This window comes from Pocillopora verrucosa, chromosome 8 (genome assembly GCF_036669915.1).
Source record: "Pocillopora verrucosa isolate sample1 chromosome 8, ASM3666991v2, whole genome shotgun sequence".
Taxonomy (NCBI): Eukaryota; Metazoa; Cnidaria; class Anthozoa; order Scleractinia; family Pocilloporidae; genus Pocillopora; species Pocillopora verrucosa.
The window spans coordinates 18,232,695-18,246,074 of NC_089319.1; the positions used below are offsets into that span (position 1 = coordinate 18,232,695).

Here is a 13,380-nt window from a genome sequence, read left to right on the forward strand (position 1 = left end):
AAGGATTAAAAAATATATAAAAAGGTTTGGACATCTTGGAAGAAATACTTGACAAAATATCTAGTGAAAAAACGGAACAAAAAAATTTGATTAAGGTTGGAAAATGCTTTGAGATAAAATACAATTCTAGTGAACTGGTCTTGGGAAATCTCAGCTCCTCAAAAACAAATCAAATAGAGTGGCAATTGAAGCTTAAAGAAAAAAGAGAAAACAGCCATTTTTATTTACCTAATATTTGATAGTGTTCATGTAAAGAGAATTTAAATTATAACAATGACTATGTCACCAATACCTTTCAGGTTTCAGCCCTGGCCTTTGATGGTCAAAGAGATATTTTAGCTTCAGCCCAGACTGGATCTCCTTCTGTTATCAGAATATGGAAGTACCATTCACAAAAGTGCACCGCAATGTTTCGTGCCGAAGTGCATGATGTGCACTGTATAAGGTAGGTGTGGTTATAAATGTTCTTTTGAAAACCTTCAGGGCCAGCCTTAACTGTTGTTTAACAAAAGCCATGTTCTTAACTATCCCTAGCTGAATCTTTTATCTGAACATTTATTTTTGTAGTAGTAGTTTAAGGACATTTAATATTTAATTAAAACAACCCTCTTACAGAGGATGAATAAGGCCCACTGTTTGCATAAAACAGCAGTTTGGGTTAAACCTTGCATAAATGACTAGCCCTCAAATGGTAGTAATGGCACCATTCGTAACAAGTATCTATAGTATCACTTGTCCAAGAGATTTCATTAATCCTACCAAATAATGGGCCTTTCTTACAATTGAAAGTTCTCTTGCTTTTTCATTCAAACAGAGAAATAAACCTCCTTACTTGAATTATTACGCCAAGTTTAGTAATTCTGCAAGTTTCATTTTAAATTCGTGGCAAACTTATTAAATTAACTTTATGAATTATTTCTTCTTTTAAGTCTTTCATACAGTGGCAACATTTTATGTGGTGTTGGAAAAGACAACCTTGGAAAGCAGGTATAGTTGTTTCACTTAAATCTAGTAGCTTGGTAAGGAAAATTTGACTGATTGTTTATTTACAATATGTTAAAGGAGTTACAGTGTATCTTTGGTATTTCTCCACCCTTAGTAGCCATTGTTAAACAAGGAACATTACCATTAATCAAAAAAGAATGTGAACTTACTTTTCGTTACCTTTGCCTCATGTAGCTGATTGTGGTTTGGGATATCAGTCATGCTATCAGAGGTGGAGAAGTTTCCATTATTGCCAAAGCACACACTGATATTGATATTCAGCGCATGAGAATTGCAGAGTTTGATGACAGCAGGTACTGATTACAGTGTTAGAAGAACTGAGAATAGGCATGTATTGCCATCTTATTTACAAGGGTGGGGAATACTACGTGAAAATTTGGTCTTAGCCTTTTTCATCAGAACATATTATCTCTAAGGACATTTGCTAGGGTGTTTCATTTTGGCCAGTATTTAAGGTGGTGAGATAGTTAGAAGATTATAGAATAAAACCATATCCTTCATGGAAATATGTCCTCCATAGAATAATTTATTTCCTTATTGTTTGCATATTAATTTTTTGGCATTCAAAACCACTTTTAAAGTTGTTGAGTATTCAGACTTTCTGTCAGACTGATAGTACATTTTACTAATTCAACATACTCTGACTGGTCTACAGGGAAAAACTCTGTCTGACTTGTGCTTGCTTTTGTTCCAAACAGCTGGAACAGCCTTTTTAGCAATTCATGTTACACAATTATACTAATTTACTTTACTTTAGGATTCCTGGGTTTTGTCTTGAATTTATTCTATAAGATTTAGTTTATATTCTACTAATGCTTGAATTTATCATTGACATGCAACATGTATTTTCAACTACCGTCTTTCTTGTTAAGGTTGATCTCTTGTGGTAATGACAACATTCGTTTCTGGCGAATTCGCCATGGCTCTTTGAGGTCTTGTCCAGTAGATCTTGGTCGTCAAGGCTTGGTTCATTTCACTGATATAGCTTATGGAGCCAAATATCCCACAAGTGCAGATCCTACAGTTAGAAAAGTGTAAGAAAAGTATATTGCTTTGGCAAATTTGTATCTTAAATTGTAGTATTAAATTGTTATACTTATACTTTGAATAACTCAACTTGCAAGTACTCTGAGAAAGAAAAAAATCTCGCCTGGTGTGACCCTATATTAAATTTGAAGAAATTTTAAACATTTCACCTCTCTCATTAATAATAGCACATTATTCAGGAAAATGGTGACAAGAATGAATAAACTATTGGGGGATGTAAAACATAACATCCACTTTACAAGGAAATCTACTCTACCATCTGTCACTATGAGTTTTATTTTTTAAAGTTGTATGTGTTAACCCTTAAACTTCCATGACTGACCAAGACAGAATTTCCTCTTACAATGTTAATACAATAATAAGCAGGCAAGTGATGAGAATGAAGAAAAATATCAATTAGAGGGGGTTATTAGTTGATCCAATACTAAACTCTCTGAACTAAAATCACAAGAATTGTATGGCAGACAGTAAGGAGAATTACTAAATGAGATTTTGGGAGTGAAAGGGTTATGTGTTGTTCATTTTCCAAAGTATTCCATATACTGGAAGAGGTTGCTTGATTCCCAGGGCATTCCCCCAAGAGAAGTTTCCAGTATTTTGCATTAAAAACTAAGCCTTTCCAAGCAGCTAATTCACTAAGATCCAAAACAAAACCAAAAAAAGTGCTATGATCATTGATATTTAATCATGTTTTCCTTTACAGTTATTCCTGTACAAACCAAGGGACAATTTATCAGATTGACTATCAGAAGATCATGCTGGACAAAGTAATCAGACTTCTTCCTGTTGGTTCTCGTAGCAACCTAGTTGGCAAGTATGGTGGTACAACTCCAACTGAGTTTGGAATCAGACTCAATTCACTCTATGTAAATGAGTCATTTTGTGCCACTGGCTCAGATGATGGTTTCCTTCGGTTGTGGCCTTTAGATTTTTCCACTGTGTTCCTTGAAGCTGGTAAGTATCATGTTTTAAATACCAAATTCCAGTTCAAGTCTATCAGCAATTTTAACTAAGATCTAATGGGAAAGTAACTATAACTGCCTACCAGTGAATGCTGATCAAAGGGGGAAATCAGTCCATGAGAGCCACAAGTTTATCAGTATTTTATGCTAGGTGCCACCCTTGAAAAATAAAGTTTATTATTATTAGTAGTAGTAGTAATAGTAGTGAAGAAGTAGTAGGTTGGATTTGCAGGTGCAGGAGAGAATGTTAGCCACAACCGAACTAACTAGTACTTACCAGGCTAGAACAGTTTGCAAACAAAATGAAAGGGACACAGTAGTAGCATGGTTGACTCTATTTCGTATTAGTTGGGTGTGAGCCAGTACTTGGGTCATTGTGTTTTCTGCTGTGGTCTTGGGGAAGATACTTTGCTCGTGCAATACCTCCTCTCACACAGGAGTAGGATCACATGCTAGGAAATTGTCGGTGAAATATGATGGCCAGGCTTTGTAGCTCAACTGGTAGTAGCACCCACTTAGTATCTGGGAAGCATGTGTTGGAATCCCATTGAAGCCTAAACTGTTTCAGGCTTCTTTTCTGCAATTGCTAAAATTGCAGCTCACTTCCCAGGAGTATTTCTTTACTGAACAATGGTATTTGCATAACTCCTTGGTAGCTGGGGTACTTGCAGTGTGGGCAACTTTTTATTTGTGCAGGTGACTTAACTACCAACAATAGTTTCTGAAAGAGTTAATTAATAAATAATGCTGTTTTGTTTAAGAACACGAGGGCCCAATCACAGCTGTTAACATCTCTAGTGATGGACTTAATGTGTTAGCAGGAACAAACACGGTAAATTATAGCGCTTGCTATTGTGTACTGATAACAAAAGTTCCATTAGGCAACAGCCATTTTTTGTGTATCCAACTCGGAGAATAATGATTTTGTGTATCCAACTTGGAGAAAAAAGATATCTTATGCAAATGGTCTCTGTTTGATTAATGTAGAATATCAAGACTTGTAATTTTGAACATTTGCTGAGCTCAGTCTTTTCATATTGCCAAACAGTTGTTATTCATTGGCAAGAAACTGTCAGTAAATGCTCAGTCAGTGATGACCTATCAATAGTATTCATTCTGAATTTAAAATTTCTTTTCTTCTCTCTTGTAAACACTAACTTGCGTTGTTCTCTTACACCTTTCAGGGTAATCTTGGTGTATTAAATACATCAACCCGCACCTACTCCACACTGATGAGATCTCATACGCAAAAGATCTCAGCCATGTCATTTGATTCCACTCACCGTTATCTGGCCACAGTGTCCTTTGATGAATCAATACGAGTCTGGGATCTTGACACTCTTGCACAGCTGTTTGACTTTCAAGCTCCTGGTGAGCTCCCCTGTGCCATTGCATATCACCCTCAGCAGCAGTGCTTTGCCTGTGGGTTTATGTCAGGATGTGTAAGAGTGTTCCATGTCGGGACAACAAATCTGCTAGCTGAACATAACCAGCATGCTGGCCAAGTGACAGGCTTGGTGTTTACACCTAATGGAGAATTCATGCACAGTGCAGGGTCACTAGGTAATATAGCAAGTACATTCCACCATCCATACCCTGCATCAATGCAGTATAAATTAAGAGAAATATGTTTTTTTGTCTTGTCTCAAGCATGAGACAAAGAAAAAATTCTGAGTCCCCATGAGGAATCAAACCTCAGACCTTTGGATTCTGTGTCTTGATACTCTACCACTGAACCATGGTGACTCTATGGTGAGCAAGGCCCATTACAAAGTTCTCATTGCTGATCCTGCATACTGTTTGGATCAGCAATGTCAATAGCATCATGTTTGGTCAATAGATTCAGAAAGCTTAAAACTTACCATCTTTCTTAATCTTTTTACAAAAGTAGAAAATTAGTTTTTAATGATATCTCTTGCTTTAACCATTTTCCTCTTTCATGCTTGGCAAATTTAAGTGCTTGTTCTTGTGTTCTGTCTAGTGCTCTTAGATCCCTCTGGATGTCTTTTGGGTTTCTTTTGTTGTTTTTGATGGATTCACAGCTTGAAAAAAAAAGTCTCAACAGCAAGTTTTTCTTTTAATCCTCAGGTTCTCTTTCATTATATGATGCTGCTGATGAAGAATTCCGGTTGATTCGCATGTTACCCAACACAGTTGCAGCAGGTGCTAAATTTGGATCCCATGTACTGAGTGTAAGTGAAGACAGCCTGAAGTTGGCATTTATTGGACCCTCTGAATACACAGTGACAGTTGCCAATGCCAGATCTCTGGATGAGGTGAGGCTCATCTCATTTTTTCAGTTTCATATCATGTAGTTTCTGAGTGGGAGGGTTGGGGGGAAAATATTTGGCTATCAGTCATGGTGCACAGACAGAGCACAGCAAGATCCAATCATTGTGACCAAGAGCCAGAATTTCCTCTCTACAGTGAACTAACTTGATAATAAGCATTTTACGTTAGGAATGCCTTTCTTTCTTTCTGTCTCTCTTTCTTTCCTTCTTTCTTTCTCTCTAATTTTCCTCCTGCATTTTACCTCTTTCAAGGTTGTGTGGACAGGCATACATTTTTTTTTGGTAGTGCTTGTATCACATCCACTCATCTACCAGGATTATTTCTTGCAATGTTTCTCAATGAATTGTACAATCAGTTCTACTTTAGATTGATCAATGATCTTTTATGACAGGTTTTACGCATTGACATCAGCACCATTACTGCAGACCGATCAGTTGTGGACTCTGCACTCCATGTCTGTTTTTCTTCATCATCTCTAAAACAGTTATTGGTAATCACTTCAACATCAAGGTTGATGAAGCTTGACTCTCACAATGGACTCTTGTTAAGCGAGGTTGGTACTTACAGCAGTCTTCAGTGTAATGTTGAAAATAATATGGGATTGCATAGGTTTTACTTTACTTTAAACTGTGATTAGTGTAGAAAAGTTGGATCATGTGTACTATAGGTGGACTCGGTCGACATATCGGGCGACAGTCGACCGATATATCGGGCGACAGTCGACCGATATATCGGTCGACTATCGGTCGACTATCGGTCGACTATCGACCGACTATCGGTCGATAGTCGACCGATAGTCGACCGATAGTCGACCGATGGTCGACCGATGGTCAACCGATATATCGACCGACTGTCGGCCGATGCATCGGCCGATATGTAGCGATCAACTGCCGGTCAAGTATCGGTCAAGTATCGGTCATGTATCGGTCAAGTATCGGTCAAGTATCGGTCAAGTATCGGTCAAGTATCGGTCAAGTATCGGTCAAGTATCGGTCAAGTATCGGTCAAGTATCGGTCAAGTATCGGTCAAGTATCGGTCAAGTATCGGTCAAGTATCGGTCAAGTATCGGTCAAGTATCGGTCAAGTATCGGTCAAGTATCGGTCAAGTATCGGTCAAGTATCGGTCAAGTATCGGTCAAGTAGCGGTCAAGTAGCGGTCAAGTGGCGGTCAAGTATCGGTCAAGTATCGGTCAAGTATCGGTCGAGGATCGGTCAAGTATCGATCAAGTGTCGGTCAAGTATCGGTCAAGTATCGGTCAAGTATCGGTCAAGTGTCGATCAAGTATCGGCCAAGTATCGGTCAAGTATCGGCCAAGTATAGGTTCACTTACCGAGCATATCGCTCAGAAGAAAATAGGCTAAGAAAGAGTGCGAGGTTTTTTCGATATATGTTCCGATTTGGTAATGGAAAAATACATTGTAAAGTTGGTCGCTCTTGTGTAATTAATGTTGTACCTTAACGTATTTCCATTATTCCTAAAACTACCCGGCTTATGCTTTATCCCTGATGTCATCCTGCCCTTAATCCAACATACCTAAAATAATTATTATTCCTTAGCTCTTATAGCTCTAACAGGTCCTTAACGTTATATTGCTTGTACAACGTTACCGATATTAACTGTCCAGTTTATGTCGGTAATGGGATCCACCTAAATTGTATCAGCTTAAATTGCAGTGTGTAACTGCCCAGCTAAACGAAAAGTAAATGATCTTTTGAAACTGAACTAGGCGGTTAAACTCATAAGCAAAGCGATTTTATTAAGACTTCTTTTTGCAGTGCGAGGTCAGCCGTTGTTTGTTTGTTTTTTCACTATTGTTATTTTACCTAGAATAGGGCGTCTTTTTGGGGGTTTGGGCCTTAACAACGGTATCAATTTTTTTTTATCCTTAAATAGGGAACTCCGCGGCACCCACCGATCGGACAGTACTAATCCGCTCATAAGAACCTAGAATTCACGAACCTGTTAGCCTAAAAATATCAATTTAGACCCCCTTTACATAAGAACCTATTTAGCCTAAATTTGAAACAGGTTCCTTTTTTAGAAAATAAACCTTAAAGATCTTCAGGCAAAGATAAAAGACATGACTCTCAAAAGTAGTGAACTTAAACATGTATGAACTATAAAAATCTCTAAATTTGGTATAAATAATGTATGAAAAACAGTAGTATGTACATGTTGGTTTTGAATTAGAATTCACATGAGTACACCCTACGAGTACATTTAGAACTGAGAACTCAGATTCTTATAAGCGGGTAAGTACTGTAGTTTGACTTACTAAAACAAAATCAAGTCTGCAATGAATATCTAGTTGTCTTTGCCTCCAGATAATCCTCTTGCCATTTGGATTAAAAATTCTCCAAACATCGCATAGCTCCAAATTTTCCATCGCATTTTGCACTACCTTTAAAGCGTTCTGATGTGTTCTGGCGATGCCATTTTTTCAGAGAAAATTGAGAGAGCAAAAAACATCCTAAGCAGCTGGTCTGCTGGGAGACTTACTCTTCTAGGTAAAATCACGATAATAAAAGCTTTGGCAGTATCCCAAATTGTACATGTTTTAACCTCTCTTCCAACGCATCAGGGTGCACCTAAGGAAATCGATACCCTGCTATATGACTTTCTCTCGGAAAGCAAAGGGGACAAACTTAAAAGGACACAAATGATCAATGATTACGATAAAGGAGGCCTTAAGATGATAGATATTCAAAGCTTTAATAAATTGCTAAACAAAAAGTGGGTAAATGGAAACTTCTCGTAGACTTCCACCCCCAGAAGTGTAGGGGGAAAGTAATGTTTTTAAAGTGCTACTACGATCAAACTATCCATATCCATTTTTTATAATTTCGTGTAAAATATGACTGTATAAAATACTTTGCTTAATATCAATCCATTACGACCATCAGAAATCTTTTTTTATTTGTATTTTTATTTCCGAGAAGTTGCAGTCGCCATTTCTTTATCTCGTTCCAATTATAGCCTGGTTGAGAATTAGGGAAAATGACGTCAAATGCTCAAAATACCTCGCGTAAAATAACTCGAGTGTGCTAGACTATTGCAATGTTTGAATTTATTACAGGTACAGTAAAAAACCCTTTTTTGAGAACCTAGATTTTAAGTTTAATTGTACATTAAGACTCCTTTTACACGAGAACCTGCTTTAGCCTACAACTTTGAAACAGGTTCTTTTTTTTGAGAAATTCAATCAAAGCAACAACAAAGTTCCATGTATTAATGTTGCGTTTTGTTCTGTTTATCTTGGATAGCTTTGTAAACTTGGTAAATATATGCTTGGATTTTTAACATATTATGCATACAATACCAAAAATAGGCCACGCCCTCCAATGACAAACAACTCATTTTTCTGTTGAAGTCACTACGGTGAGATCGACTTGCTGAGATGGAAGAGAAGAGAATAAAACGTGCTATAGCCATTCGCGAGAAGAAGATAAGGTGAAAATAAGCTTACATTTGTTCAATTGATCTTCAAAGGATAGTGACTAAAACACCACACGAGCACTACGAGTAACATACAAGTACATACGAGTAATTACGAGTCATACGGGCGCACACAGATACATATGAGTAACATAAAAGTAACATACGAATACATGGAGTAACACACAGATAACATACGGTCAAATGTGGGTAATACGCATGAAATCTGCAAAGTAAAATACAAGAAATTGGACCTTTAACGGAAATCGTCGATTTGTTTTTCACTGCTCGGTATGGAGAGAAATTAGCATTTGAGGGTGTGTGTGTCTGTGTGTGAGATGGGGGTGGGGGGGCTGGGAAGAGACCTTCCTTAATGTTTCCTGTGAGCCTATTACTGCATAAAATAGCAATAACAAAACTAATAATAAATTCGAATACTATTCAATCATGTAGGCTGAACAACAACGCTGATTTCCTACGGTTACCACCCTCCCAAGGTAATACCCGGGACAAGATCGGCCCTTGTGACCCTAGGGTGGAAAATGTTTGAAGTTTTCAGTTTGTCCCGTGGGTAGGGGGTTGGGCAACTTCAAATAACTACCCACACAAAGACTCCTGGGGCGAAACGAGATATGTATTATTTTTTATAATTATTTCATTATTTCTCATTTATTTTATTTTCATTGTATTTCTTATTATTAATTTATGTTATTGCTATTTTATGCAGCAATAGGCTCACACGAAGCACACGCAAACACACCCTCAAATGCTAATTTCTCCCCACACTACCCCGTTTTGTACATATGATATCATTTGCACATTTATCGCGATTGACTACCTAATTTACCCCGACCTGCTCTCGTGCTGGTCTCGTAGCTCAGTCGGTAGATCTAATTCGGAGGTCGTGGCTTCAATCCCCACTTGGTCAAATTTTCTTTGCCCCGTGAGGACTCCCAAATTTCCTTTAAAAGGGTAGTAACCCAGGGGGATTTATTGTATCGGCAGTATTGCCTTCTTCCAGCACCCAAACATTTATTTAAAAAAAATTATAATTTATATTACGGGTGCTTCGCGGTTCACATTCTATATCTATATCATTTGAACCAATGAATACACCGAGCAGTAAAAACAAATCGAAGGTTTCCGAGAAAGGTCCAATTTCTCGTATTTTACTTTGTTTTTACAAATCAAAGAAAAGAAAGTCAATTAAGCTTTCGCTAAAATGCATGCGATAAAAAACCATTTCCCATTTGAGTTTTGGAATGAAATTTTTTTTGGATGACAAACTGCAGTTACCAGTATACATCTTGTATTACGGAGGACAGTAAGGAAATTAACCAATGTTTTTTAAAACACTTGCACACAGCCATTGTTTTGCTCCATTTTGTCGGACAAATATCTCGAAACAGTTGTATCCCTATAAAGTGGATTTACAAAGCTACGGAACCTAATACACCAGCGTTGAAGACTACATCATCGGAAAATGAAATTTCCTTACTCGCGGTCCAATGGGAACAAACAGTGTTAGAATTGTTTTGACGTTTACTAAAAACATGCGCTTGATATAGAATGAAATAGAAATCAAAACTTTATGAGTGCGGCTGGAAGTATTGCGAGTTCACTCTACCGACGTCCCGTTTGCCGTCATGTCTCAAACTGGAGGTTTTTAACCCTTTAAATAGTCGAATTGTGTGCTCTTTATCGACAGACGGTGACACTTTTTTTTAACGAATAATGACAGCGGCGGCGGAAAAAAAGTTAAAATGCCATTCATTGTCCAATGAAATAAGCTTCCAAAGCACAGATAATAAAACCAAATATAACCTAACCTTTGAAAAGGATGTAGTAAGTCTCCAACGCAATAAACATCGTGCGTTGTAGATCTCATAATTTTGATCTACTGTAAGTGAACACAGATCCTTAATTCTCACACCACATCTATCTCCGGAAAAGTAACAGGCAAAGTCAATAGGTTGAATATACTTGAAAAACTAGAGAGGGTAAAGGACCGTGCACTTAGGTATGACATGTATTTATAGCAAAGACCCTTCATTAAGAAAGAATGCTCAATTTGATTGGTTTACAAAACACATTAAAGGGTCGTCTCACCCAATATATGTTAATTACGATAGACAGATTTTTTCAAAAGAAGACACCCACCACAACAGCTAATTCATTTCAAGTAAACAACACGCATCGTAATTAAAGGGGCACAAATATGCTTTGATACCTAAAGTAAGATGTACAAAACATGGTACTTCAACCCGACCTTTTCCAGTTCCTGAAAATTCAAGGGATTCTCAGAACACGTCGCACTCGAGCAGGCAAGGCCATGAAGCAATCGTATGGTTTCCACAAAATCACAGAAATTAGTTCTGTATGGAATGTTCGTAAACCTTCAAGTGTGAAATTATCTGTTGGACCTAATTTAAATAACTTGGTAACGATTAAACGACACCCGTTGAATTCTTCATCTGCAAATTCGCTAAACTTCTGCCTTCTAAATGCAAGATCCATCATCAATAAAACGCTACAAATTAAAGACTTTGTGGTTGACAAAAACATCGACATTCTTGCTTTAACTGAAACCTGGCTTAAACCCGATGACTGCTCTGACTACACCGTTCGTGATATCAGTCCCACCGGATATGCTTTTGTTCACATACCAAGACCTAATGGAAATGGTGGAGGTGTTGGCCTACTCTACAGGAAAAATCTGAAAATGGAGCAAATTAAATCGGATCCGTTTAAATCTTTTGAATTTAAAGAAGTACTGCTTCACTGGTCCTCATCTATCATACGTATTATTGTTATTTACCGCCCTCCAATTTCTGTCAAGAATGGTCTTACACATGCTGCTTTTTTTGATGATTTTTCTTCACTGCTGGAAAGGCTAGTATCTTCTACCGGCCGTCTTCTTCTAGCCGGTGATTTCAATTTTCATGTCAACGATTCATCTGACAACACTGCCAATAAGTTTCTCGACCTTTTAAGCTGTTTCAATCTGGAAGTCTGTAATGTCCACACCCCGACGCACAAAAACAACAACGCCCTGGACCTCATTATCACAAGATCTGGCGAAGAAACTGTCTTAAATTTATCCATCAATGACCCGGTTATCTCTGATCACTTTGCTGTTCTTTGCACCTTGGCTATCAAGAGACCACCTAAAGCTAAGCTCACCATCTCATCACGTAAACTGCGTACCATTGATCCAGACAACCTACGGCGTGATATTCGTTCCTCCGCCTTATATAACTCACCATCTCAGGAAATTACGGAACTCTGTGACCAGTATGAATCGGTTTTACTTTCCATTTTAGACAAACATGCACCTTTGCGCACAAGAATCATCAATCTGCGACCTAATGCTCCCTGGTACAGCGAGGAAATCAGAAAACAGAAAACAACCTGCCGCAAGTTTGAAAGGCGCTGGCGACGCTCCAAACTTGAATCAGACTATCGACTTTACGCTAATCAACGCACTATTATTCAGAACACCATTTTTAAGTCAAAAATGGATTACTACTCTAATCGTATTTCAGAGGCTGGCAACGACAACAAAGCCCTATTTCGATTAATCGACCGTCTCCTCCACAGGAAAGCAGAGAAAAGTTATCCAACCAGCACAGCAGCTGAAGATCTCGCTAATACATTTGTTACCTTCTTCGAAGATAAAATAACCCGTATTAGAAGTATACCTACTCCTTCTGAAATTCCGGATTACTTTTCCTCACTGGATATTTCCACCACTAATTGTGAGCTTAGCAACTTCTCACCTACTTCAAATCTTAAACTATCGAAGATTGCCCGCTCTGTTGTGCAGAAATCCTGCTGTCTGGATCCTTTACCAGCCACGTTACTTAAAGAACATCTGGACCTGCTCCTACCATCTATTTGTAGTATTGTAAACCTGTCACTGGTATCTAGTTTTCTACCTTCGTCCCTTAAAAACGCTGTTGTAACCCCTCTTCTCAAGAAACCGAACCTGGACCACGAAGTTCTTGGTAATTTTAGGCCTATTTCGAACCTTAAGGTTATCTCGAAAGTCATTAAGAAGGTTGTGGCAGTGCGTCTTCAAGCTTATCTTGACTTCTACCAACTCACAGAGCCGCTACAATCTGCCTACAAATCATTCCACAGCTGCGAAACCGCCCTTCTCCGTGTTCAAAATGACATTTTGCTTGCTATCGATAATCGCCACTGTGTCATGCTCCTGTTACTAGATCTCTCCGCTGCATTTGACACTGTTGACCATGTAATACTGCTCAAAAGATTGAATTCTAAATTCTCAATACGTGGCACTGCACTTGACTGGTTCCGCTCCTACCTTACTAAACGCACAAAAGTCGTCCTAATCGATGGAAGGAAATCGCAATCTCGTGAGCTCAAGTGTGGAGTACCTCAAGGCTCCGTTCTTGGGCCGATCCTCTACCTACTTTACACTGCTCCTCTTGCCGACATTTTACGTTTTCACGACATGCAATTTCATTTCTACGCCGATGATACTCAGTTGTACATTTCTTTTTCCGTTAACGATGATCTGGAATTAACCAGTAGCATTGCTAAAATCGAGAATTGCTTATCTGATCTAGATAAGTGGATGGCCTTAAATAAGCTGAAGCTAAACAAAGAC

General features: G+C 38.2%; 1 protein-coding gene across 3 annotated transcripts in view; it reads left to right on the plus strand.

Moving 5' to 3' along the window:
• Positions 1 to 13,380, plus strand: part of LOC131795470 (WD repeat-containing protein 90) — a 35,363-nt gene that overhangs the window by 5,616 nt on the left and 16,367 nt on the right. For all 3 annotated transcript variants that reach the window (XR_009341044.2, XM_059113046.2, XM_059113047.2), the window contains exons 9-17: positions 300 to 445; positions 930 to 987; positions 1,180 to 1,298; positions 1,878 to 2,039; positions 2,756 to 3,006; positions 3,776 to 3,846; positions 4,199 to 4,577; positions 5,103 to 5,290; positions 5,698 to 5,859. Coding sequence is in view for 2 of the 3 variants with exons in the window: in XM_059113046.2 (XP_058969029.2) it covers positions 300 to 445; positions 930 to 987; positions 1,180 to 1,298; positions 1,878 to 2,039; positions 2,756 to 3,006; positions 3,776 to 3,846; positions 4,199 to 4,577; positions 5,103 to 5,290; positions 5,698 to 5,859 (1,536 nt within the window). In the remaining variant the exon portion in view is untranslated. The remainder of the gene's footprint in view (positions 1 to 299; positions 446 to 929; positions 988 to 1,179; positions 1,299 to 1,877; positions 2,040 to 2,755; positions 3,007 to 3,775; positions 3,847 to 4,198; positions 4,578 to 5,102; positions 5,291 to 5,697; positions 5,860 to 13,380) is intronic.